Source organism: Plasmopara halstedii, assembly GCF_900000015.1.
Source record: "Plasmopara halstedii genome assembly, contig: Scaffold_526, whole genome shotgun sequence".
Lineage (NCBI taxonomy): Eukaryota > Oomycota > Peronosporomycetes > Peronosporales > Peronosporaceae > Plasmopara > Plasmopara halstedii.
Genome location: NW_020187446.1, coordinates 1456275 through 1467128, shown reverse-complemented (window position 1 = coordinate 1467128; position 10854 = coordinate 1456275). Strand labels below are relative to the sequence as shown.

Here is a 10854-nt window from a genome sequence, read left to right as displayed (position 1 = left end):
GAGCGGGATACTCTGGGAGTGGCTGGTGATGCCCCAAGGGCTGTCAAATGCATCAGCAGCGTTTGATCGTCTTGTGATGCAGTTTCAGGCCCGACCGGGCGTATATACATACATATTGCGACGACATCTTCGGCCACAGTCGTGCGGAGCACGAGAGGACAGATGAGAAAAACCACCTTGTTCATTTAAGAGCGGTGCTCGAGTGCATGCACACGAATAAGCTCTATGCCAATGCCGATAAGTGCATTTTCGACGTGGAAGAAATTCCTTTTTAGGGCGCTTCATTGGGAAGCGTGGCCTTCGAGCGGATCCAGCTAAGGCCAAGGCTATTCTTGACTGGATGGTTCCAAAGAACCAAACGGACTTGCGCAAGTATTTTGGCCTCGCCAACTACTTGCACAAGTAAAGCGCAAATTATGCAGAAATGGCACGGCCATTGTCTCATATATTCAAGAAGGATAAGTAATGGTGTTGGGTTACCGAGCATCGGTAGGCTTTTGGCAGGTTCAAAGACAGCCTCCTTCATGCACCAATACTGGTGTTGCCGGACCCGATCGTCCAATTCGTGTCGTCTGTGACGCTTGGGACTTTGCCATCGGGTGTGCACTGCTACAAGCAGACGCCGACAGTCGAGATCGGGTGATCGCGTTTGAATCCCGCCAGCTTAAGGCTGCGGAGAGGAACTACTCAGTCCACGTCAAGGAATTACTTGCGATGAAGTATGCAGCTGTCAAATTCAGGGTACACCTGCTGGGCTCAAAGCCGTTTGTGATCTACATAGATCATGCGTCACTACGCACTGCGACTCAGTTGCCTCACCTCTCGCAGGGAATGGCTAGGTGGCTCTCATTCTTTGCAGAATATAACTGAGGTGAAGTATTATTGTATCCTCTATGAAGCCCACGACACCCCACTTAGTGGTCACCTTGGTCATGAGAAGACGTACAGTCCGGTGAGTTGCCACTATTGGCGGCCCAAGCTGTACAAGTGGATGAACACATATGTGCTCACGTGTGAGACGTGTCAGAGGGGAAGCCCTCTTCGAATGCGGCGGTGCCTCCGGCCAATTTACCAGTAACATTCGAATTTTGGAATCCCATGAGTATGGACTTTGCGAAGGACTTGGCAGGCAACACGGATATGGTGGTCTATGTGGACCGATTGAACAAGATGGCACATCTTACGGCAGTGCCGAACACCATCGACGGTGTGGGTATAACGACGCTTTTTGTCGATCGTGTCTTTTGACAGCATGGACTCCCGGAGTCAGTTGTCTCTGATAGAGACCCGCGCTTCACTGGTCTAGACTCTTCAGGGTGCTGGGCACCAAGTTGAATATGCCAACAGCGGACCATCCGCAGACCAATGGTCAGACTGAGCGCGTGAATCTCGTCGTCGAAGATGTTCTTCGCAGCATCTTCGCTGAGACGCCGAAACGCTGGAGGGCTATGTTGCCACTCGTAGAGTTTGCTCTGAACAATGATGTGCATTCATCTACCGGCTATACGCCATTCTACGTGAACAGACCTTAATCTCGCGTCCCGCTGACGACGCCATCCCATGGCTCAGGGCTTGGTAGGGGGGGAATAGTCGAACAGCTAGCTGATGTCAGCCCTCACCGTGCGTAAAGAAGTCGGAGACTTCCTGTCTACTAGACTGAGTGTCTTACGACACGTTCGCGTTGCGATGGCGGAAAGCCAGGACATGCAGAAGGAATATGCAGACGGAAAAGCTAGAAAAAATGTTTAGAAAATTGAGGTCGCGGACCTGGATTAATTTAGCGCTAAAACCTTCCTACACATGTAGTTGTTGCTGTCTTTAAGACGATGCTCCGTCCCCGATTTTTTGGACCTTTTAAGGTCGTGGCCAAGCGAGGTCTAGCGTATACGCTGAACCTTTCGAGATATTTCTTAGCAACGATCGCCGACTATTCGTGCTCCATCTTATTTCCAAAGCGTGTCACTGACCTTCAACCATGTTTCATGAGTTTCGATTCAAGGATTTGAAAAGACTAATGATAAGGAGACAATCTTTTAAACATAGCGCAACTACTAGAGTCTAATTCTTGATTTGCTTTTGATGACCTTCATCCGTATCGCCTATTACAATGTTTTTGACTGACGTTTCTCCATCGTGCAATGCTGCCAATCATAGCGTAAATATCCCAGCAAAGTTCCTTTAGGATTTTCTTGCAAGACTGACAGCAAAACGTGGTTTCATACGCGAATCCTACATTCCTCTAACAATAATAATCCAATTCACGATTTAAGGACTAATAGCAATGAGACCAGTGAAGAATGGTATTGTATTACAATCGCAAGAAGCTTACAAGCTTAGTAAAAGGCACAGTAACATTACTTTGTTTTCTTGTATATGTGATCGGCATGACTATAAACCATCGTAGAAGATCTACAATATAAGAGCTGTCAAGGGTTATAAATTCCTTTCCTGTAGTTCGGCAGGTATATTTGGCAGAGCTGCTCACACTTTCTTTTACAAGACCGAGCAGTAAATGATACATACAGGTGACGAGACGTTTTGTGTGTGATAACCTTGATTGTAGAAGCTAATCATCCTGATTGGAATATAATGATTATTCAGCGCATCGATTTTTAAACTCCTGGAGTAAGTTTTTTACATCTTTCGATTGGTAAGAGGCATGCAATTCCTTGGACAAACGGTTTGCTCTAATACAATGTAAGGCAGAAAGCCTTATCGCAGGTCGATATTTTTTATCGATAACAATCCGAACACACATACACCTCTAGAAATTTATGGCTCTCGAAATGTAGACATCTGAAAGAAAAAATCTTTTACTGGGTATTTTCCAAGGCACATAAGTAATTAACATGTATACATGGGTAACATCAAAGAGCCTTCAAACGCTGTTTCTGCCACCGTAAGAGGAACAATAGACTTCGCTTTTCATGCGGTCTGTATTTTCCTTTGCTTCCACGAAAACTAAGTAATTGCAATATGTGCTGTCAACCGCAAGTAAATTTTTAAATTTTGCAATTGACAGACACACTACGTATCGCAACATGTTACATGAGGTTTCATTGCAATTGTCGAGATTGCATTTGAAAATGCAGCAGGGCTTCCTGATATAGAGCTCAGATAGTTTCACTCACAAATCTTTCACTTTACAGGAATAGTACAAAATATATCGCCAAAACTATTGAACAGCATCCTGAATTGAAAAATTCTTTTGCCCAATCATATTGCTCAAAGCTAGATACCACGCGGCAGTCTTGAATCAGTCGCTCATCATGGTGCTGTCGGCCGTGTTCATCACCGACCTAAAGGGAAAGGTCATCATCTCGCGGAACTACCGGGGGGATATCCCCATGTCCGCATCCGAAAAATTCACGCACTACGTCCAAGACAAAGATGATTCGGAGCAGCGCCCCGTTTTCACAGAGGACGGCTATACCTTCGTCTACCTCAAGGTTTTCTTTATTTTCAAAGGTTGATACAAAATCATGTATACTAATATATTACTCATGTATACGTATCTTGATAGCATAACAATCTGTACCTCATGACCGTAACTAAAGTAAATTCGAACGTTGCACTGATGCTTATGTATCTCACACGCATCTGCCAAGTATTTCGTGAATACTTTGGCGAGCTTGAGGAAGAAAGTATTCGTGATAATTTTGTTATTATCTTTGAACTTTTAGACGAGACAATGGATCATGGGTATCCTCAAACAACCGAAGCTCGTATTTTACGCGAATATATTACTCAAGAAGGCCACAGGCTCGAGGCAGCGCCACGTCCACCAACTGCGCTTACGAATGCTGTTTCTTGGCGTAGTGAAGGCATTAAGCATCGCAAGAATGAAATATTTCTTGATGTTGTGGAAAAACTAAATCTTCTTGTCTCAAGTAATGGGACTGTGCTGCATTCAGAAATTATTGGAGCTGTGAAAATGAAAAGTTTCTTGTCGGGTATGCCGGAGCTCAAGCTCGGTCTTAATGACAAGGCACTTTTTGAAGCTACAGGGCGGTCTTCTAGCAAAGGCAAAGCAGTGGAAATGGAAGATATCAAGTTTCATCAGTGTGTTCGACTTGCTCGCTTTGAATCGGACCGTACGATCTCTTTCATTCCACCTGATGGAGAATTCGATTTAATGACGTATCGTTTAGCTACACACGTGAAGCCACTAATTTGGGTTGAGGCAGTCGTGGAACCTCATTCTCGCTCGCGTATCGAATACATGGTTAAGGCCAAGTCACAGTTTAAAAGTCGCAGTATTGCCAACAATGTGGAGATCGTCATTCCAGTACCTCCTGATGTTGATTCTCCTAGTTTCAAGTGCAGCATTGGATCCGTGACGTATGTACCAGATCGTGACGCTATTGTTTGGTCCATTAAGCAGTTTAATGGTTCTCGTGAGTATCTTATGCGAGCACACTTCGGGCTGCCTAGTATTGATAACCATGAGGCAACAGACGACTGGAAAGCTCCAATTCAAGTCAAGTTTGAGATCCCTTACTTTACGGTCTCGGGCATTCAAGTGCGCTACTTGAAAATTATCGAAAAAAGCGGTTACCAGGCACTTCCGTGGGTGCGTTACATCACGCAGAACGGTGACTACCAGCTACGAATGTCTTAGGAGTGTTAAGACAGCAAAAAGAAGGATTTTTGTGCTGACTTTTACTTGGCACCAGTGACTGACAAACCACAACGAGTTCAAGCAAGCTGGCTACCAGCAACACGAAGAGACAAGCACATTAGCTTAGTACAGTAGAAGGTGAGGAAGTGGCACTCAAAAGCTACCTTGAATTAAGACTTTCTTCATTGCTGAATATAAACAATGTATAGAAGTCTTCTATGATCGCTTGTCGTGTTCGATAATAAAGATGAATCAAGAAATATGTTCGTTTTAAGATGTTTGTCTTCTTTCATTGCGAATACTGATTAAAATTATCGCAAGTATATTAGTAGGCATTCACTCGAGATGATATATGCTACTTCAACGTCGCATTAATTTGACTGCACTTCATCAAGTTCGAAAAGCCACGTGTTTATGCCGTAACGTGCGAAACCAAATTTGATAACTTAAAGCGGTCGAACAACTTTAAGAATGTCACACCTCCAGAAAACAGTAGAGAAAGCAGATTTACACTTGTTGCCGAAAAGCAATTCGTTTGCCGCACAACCAAAAGACCTGCTGCGATAAAGATGTTGTATCGTTGACGTTATCTATAAAAAAATCAAAATCATAAGCACATGGTAGTCGCGCTCCTTCTCACATGCGAGTATCATAGTGTCAAATCTTTAATATCGCTGATGACTTTGCTAGATCTGTGAGACGTCACTTAATGCTTGTAAACCTGTCCGAAAAACAAAGCAGAATGTTATACTTTTAGAACAATAGAGCGCACAAAATTATTTTACCCTGTTGAAATTTCTTTAAGCAAATATTGCTGCCGTGTTCATCATACTCTTTCTTGGATACAATCCGTGTTGACAAAGCGTCTGACTCAGCTATAGAACAGCAACCTTGCCAGGCAGCAAGTATTGGGCTGTAGAAATGTCATAATTCCCCATGTTAACAAACAGTAGCGCTAGCAATATTCGGTATCAAGCATACTCAGATGATTCATGCACTTCAATATCAAAATCATCAGGCACTAGCGGTCTCAAATCTTGTTCAAGTCGTTGTCGAAAATTGCCAAACTTTGTATTTCCTCCAACAAGTAAAATATTAGCGTACAACGCACTTGAGAGCTCATCGGGACACGCCTCAACGGCTTGCACGATTGTTTCAGCGATCCCAGCTTGAGAAATACCAATATCTGATGGATTAAACAGTATTTCTGGCACTGTCACCCTTTCAACGCCCATCTCTAAAGTCTGCTCGGTGTCACCTTGTCTCTCAGTATACTGCTCATCAATCAGATCTTGATCGTCTTCTCGACAACGTCCTTTGAATGTACGTACGAAATCTGGCAGAATCCAATGCTTCCGCATATTTCGATCGAAATGATAGCGATCAAGGTCATTTTTAAAGTGTAGTGAGCAGTAACACAGTGCTTCTTTTAGCTCATTAATCACTGACGTGTCATCCATAACATTCCATTGACGGTAAGATACAATCTCTTTCAAATAATTGGTCAGCAATTTTCCACCAACGTTTATTCGTATCAAACCTGGCAAATACACCTTTCCATTTATCACTGGAATCACGTGTGTGAATGAAAATCCAGAGTCCACGACAAGATGACATGATGATGTGGAAAATCGAAGTGGATCATCGTCTACTAGCGGTGGTTGTAGAGGTGGATCCACTAATTTTTGCCTGTTCGAACACGGACTTAGCAATGCAGGTGTCTTGGATATTACAAAGTTTGACTGAAATTTTCGCTCACAATGTGCAGAGTATGAAAGTACGCAACTCTCGGCTGCACTGACCCGAGCGTAAGAGTCAAAACCCAGCTCTTCGAAAACAACCTCATCCGTACTTTCATTGACTATTGCAGGCGATAAAAGTGGAGACGTTACCACCAGAGCGTACTCGGATGGATCAACCTGAAGCATCTGTTTGGACATATCAGCGAGTGTTAAATGAGCGTAACCATGTTGCAAGTTGAGGACTGTATTGCTTGCCTCGTTCATCAAGTACGCCCATAACTCGGACTCAATGTTCCAATTGACGCAATAACCGCTGCTTTCAAGCAAAAATATTCTTAGTCTACGTACTCGTTTAGAGCAAGTGTACCCCCATCTTACCGCTGCACTGGTCTTAAATATCGTAATTTCGACCGTAAACGCTCGAGCTCTTGTAGTTTTTGACCCATCAATATTGTAGAAGGGTTTACTGACGTCGATGCCACGTGGTTTGCAAGGATTGAGACGGTGGGAGTCACGCCAGGAACAACTACAGACGCTTTCAGCGTGGCTCCACCAGCATCCAGAGCCACAACCTTCATATTTTGTCAGGTGGGGTACATAGGGTAACTCAACACAGTTTCTTGCTGTTACTTCAGTATACTCGCTTAAGTCTATACATGAGCGCAGAGGCCATGGCGTGTGCTGCAACGTCCACAGCACAAAAATGCGCTCCAATGAATCAGGATTCAGATGCTCGAGAGAAGCAGTTGTGCGTTGTTTATATAGTGAGCCTTAATCAGCCTTCGAGCTATTGAATTAGTCTCATAATGTCTTTATGTCGCAGCTTCACCACTTGGTTGCGATTGATGGAGCGCTTGAGGGACGTGACAGAAATTTCGCGGACTCTACAAAGGTTGCTAACGCAACAAGTCAATGCAGTCACTAAGTTGCAGGATATTCAACACAAGGCTAATCTCTTAAGCGCCACGGACAAGACTTTAGCTGGTTTGGTGACCCAGATTAATGAGTCTTTCTTTTGGGACATTGTACCAGCGCTTAAGCGAGCAAGACAAGTAAAAAATGCTCAGTTACAACGTGCACAGGATTCGTTAGACCGGTATTTGGAGCTTGGAGACGAGGAAATGATGTTTCCACAAAATTTTGCTGAAAACATGCTTGCTTTTCAAGCGCATGGGAGCAATGAAAGTCAAGGTTCAAAGAAGATGAGAAAAGATAAATTTTTCGACACTGAAAATGACACAGATGATGATATTCAGGGTGATAAACTTCATGATATGCTAGTTGCCAACAGACTTAAGTTGACAACACAGAGAGCTCACGAAGTTTCAAATCTGTGTTTTGATCAGCAACAATCACATTTAGCTCAGGGTAATGCTATGGCCCATGCGTCTGATACGGTTGTACCTCCAGCATTGAATGATAAAGTCAAATGTAGGACGAACAATCAAAGTGGAAGACTGCTGCAATCAATTGAGACAGATCTTACTGCACGTTCAGACTCAAGATCTGCTGATAAGACTCCTACTAATCAATCGGAAAGTTTGAGAGTAGACGTACAGGAGTATGATCGTATACACAAACGAACTGCTGTCAGTTTAGTTGCTAAAGAAGTGCTGCGTGTTCGTACGTATCGAAGGGTGAGAGAATTTTTAATTCGCTGGGAAGGAGTAGAATCGCCATTATGGATTGTAGGCCGCAAAGCTCCACCTCAAGCTAAGAAGCTAATTGAGCTCTATGCGTTAAAGTCACGCACACGAGGCGACGAAGTACCGAGCAAGAGAAAAGCAAGTCCGCGAAGAAAGAGGAAGACAATCGACAATGATTTGATGATGGATCAGAGTAAAGAGTCTGAAACTGCAGATGAGAGTGCAGAGCATCAACCGGCCGCTCTGTACAATGTTGACCATATTGTTAATCATCGTGTATTTAATAATAGCAAGCAATACCTTGTGCGATGGGAGAACTATGATGAGAGTGAAGATACATGGGAGGATGCGTACGAGCTGCGAGTAGATGTACCTGACATAGTCGACGCATACGAGGAACAAATTTGTCGTCTTCAGTCTCGAAGTGAAGAGGTTCAGGTGGATACCGTTGATGCAAATTGCAATATAGGAAGCAAATTGGCAGGAAAGAAGCGAAGCAGTGAGAAAGATGGATTCAATGCTTCGAAAAAAGGCAAGAAACAACTCCAAAACGGCACGGCTAAATTTGATGACAGCCAGGTTCACAAGAAGCAATGCGGTCTTGTTATTAATAAAGAGGATCGGGGCCACGATTCAGATATGGACTACAGTAGTGACGCCCTGGAAGATGCTGTTAGTGATGACAGCTTGATAATTTTCTAAAGGACTGCTAGCAATGTCAAAAGTAATGAGTACAATTTGTAAGTTTTAAAAAAATGTACCATACGGACAACTGCTAAGCCAAACAGTATAAGTAAGTAAACAAATTTGCTATTTAAATATTAACCGTCGTTGTCGAAGGGAGTTCACGTTGTACTGATGAACGATCTGTGATGGTACAATCTGCTGACACCCCAAGAAACGGAACACATTTGACCGCTTCCTTCCTCGAAGTGGCAATTTTTGCTTTGCTTCCAATAGGGAGGCTCTACGTTATTATTAGCGAGACTCTGAAGGCTGCCGTTTATCATACATCATGGGGAATGCCGTCGCACTTGAAAGCGTAGCTGAGAGTTCACGACGTCGAATGCTTATGCAACAATATAATTGTCATTCTAAAGATTACCTTGTTGCAAACACGTTAATGCAGGCATTCGAGCAGCGGCGGCTGTGTAGTATACATTCTGACAGGGCCAGTCAAACTGAGCAAGATTCTCGCAATATAAAACCACTCCTGTCTCTACCACTGCACGATATATACGACGTTTTAAAACATAAGTTTGGAGTGCAACTGTCGCTTGAGGAACTGCCAATTGTGCTCCAGCATCTTGGCTGTCGGGTAGTTGAGTCTTCAGCATCATCTAGCACCTCAAACTTTATTTTTGAATGTTATACGATTGACGGGCTTGTCGAGTTCATTGCACCCCGTCGAATACTGCGCCAATCAAAGAGCCCCACACAGTGTTCTTACTTCCTAAAGGTACCTGATCATGTAACGATTTGGCATGCTGCCAAGATGGGAGACTTGGAAATATTCAAAGCTATTTGCACAACGAATATCGACACCTATCGCTCACTTGACGACTTTGAAAACTCGTCACTCTACTACGCTAGTCTATGTGGTCGTGAAGTCATTGTTGATTTTATAATCAAAGTCTATGAACAACAAAATTGCAAGATTTGCTCAAATGAGTTTCAGCGTTGTGTGACAAATGCTTTGACTCCCTACACACGTGCTTTACTTCAGCAAAAGATGACGCTTTGTGAGGTATTAGATGCAAAGAAACACGACAAGAAATTCAAAGACGATTATTTTGAAGATGAACCATGGTTTGGTATGATGGATGATAATGAATAAGAATTCTTTCGCTACACGAAGGGAATAAACGTTTGAAGTCTCAGAACAAAAGTCTTTGAAGTAGCTGCGTCTCTACGTCATCGCCGTAACCATTCTCGAAATGTACTGGCTTTTTAAGGTACTCACTACCTGAACCAGAAATTTCCTCAACAAAAATATGTGTTCCGATAATCTCTTTGGTCATCTTTTTGTATACTGATTGTCTAAAAACAATATAAAAATTGAACTATATGGCTTCTTTTTTAGATAAAATTTAATCACTTGTTCATATAACCTTTCAAAGTGATAAATGCATATCGGAAGCAGCCATTAATGTGATCTTCTCACCGCATATGTTTCATATATTATTATCAGATTGATAGAATACGCAACAAATTTGATTCTCGATGAAAATTGTGATGCAGTTGACAAGACAATGTCGATATATTTCCTGCAAATTACGAATTGAGAAACGAGCAAAAAATAAATGCTGTAAATTGTGTAAGAGGTGGCGTGAGGTTGTGGACGAAGTTTCTGTACCTCAACGTGTATAGTTCGGGTTCGAGCCCTTACCGGACAATCTCGTAAGCGTACCATTGAAGCAGGGACCACAGCCAAAATTGAACTTCGGGGTGGCGTCTCGTAGAAGAAAAATGAGCTAAATATGATACCTTAGTCAGGGTCAAATAGGTAAAGCTGTGTAGATGTAATACATAGCAACTTTCAACCGTGTAAGCAACTAATCAACTTTTACTTTCACGCAACTGCGCGAGCAAATCTATGAAAGCGGTGGCAATCATTATGCTCTGTAATTTTCGGTGATGTGCACTTATTACAGATACGCGAGATTTCGAATGCACTGAACAACTCTTGAAGAGCTGGAATGTAGCAAAATATGTAAGTTACAGCTGTTATTTCGATACAAGATGGAAGATGTTTGTCAAGTGTGTGTGAGCGGTCCTGTCCAGGGTCAGAGTGATGGTCACTTCTTGATCTCCGCAACGAAAACTCGTCTGTGAAAGAAAAAAA

General features: G+C 43.0%; 4 protein-coding genes across 4 annotated transcripts; 3 read left to right on the top strand and 1 right to left on the bottom strand.

Moving 5' to 3' along the window:
- Positions 1-3347: 3347 nt before the first annotated feature.
- Positions 3348-4621, top strand: PHALS_11330 (ap-1 complex subunit mu-1; the record flags this gene model as incomplete). Its single annotated transcript, XM_024726907.1, has 3 exons — positions 3348-3449; positions 3524-4094; positions 4152-4621. 3 exons carry the CDS (start codon positions 3348-3350, stop codon positions 4619-4621), a joined length of 1143 nt encoding a protein of 380 aa, XP_024577537.1.
- A 686-nt stretch (positions 4622-5307) lies between these two features.
- On the bottom strand, positions 5308-6941 carry PHALS_11329 (Actin and related proteins; the record flags this gene model as incomplete). The annotated part of the gene is made up of 10 exons (XM_024726906.1): positions 5308-5342; positions 5407-5534; positions 5603-5807; positions 5880-5895; positions 5953-6110; positions 6162-6310; positions 6381-6418; positions 6484-6549; positions 6619-6676; positions 6742-6941. 10 exons carry the CDS (start codon positions 6939-6941, stop codon positions 5308-5310), a joined length of 1053 nt encoding a protein of 350 aa, XP_024577536.1.
- Positions 6942-7019: 78 nt separating this feature from the next.
- PHALS_11328 (Heterochromatin-associated protein HP1 and related CHROMO domain proteins) lies at positions 7020-8711 on the top strand (the record flags this gene model as incomplete). Its single annotated transcript, XM_024726905.1, has 2 exons — positions 7020-7111; positions 7187-8711. 2 exons carry the CDS (start codon positions 7020-7022, stop codon positions 8709-8711), a joined length of 1617 nt encoding a protein of 538 aa, XP_024577535.1.
- A 313-nt stretch (positions 8712-9024) lies between these two features.
- On the top strand, positions 9025-9846 carry PHALS_11327 (uncharacterized protein; the record flags this gene model as incomplete). The annotated part of the gene is made up of 1 exon (XM_024726904.1): positions 9025-9846. One exon carries the CDS (start codon positions 9025-9027, stop codon positions 9844-9846), a length of 822 nt encoding a protein of 273 aa, XP_024577534.1.
- Between the last annotated feature and the right edge of the window lie 1008 nt (positions 9847-10854).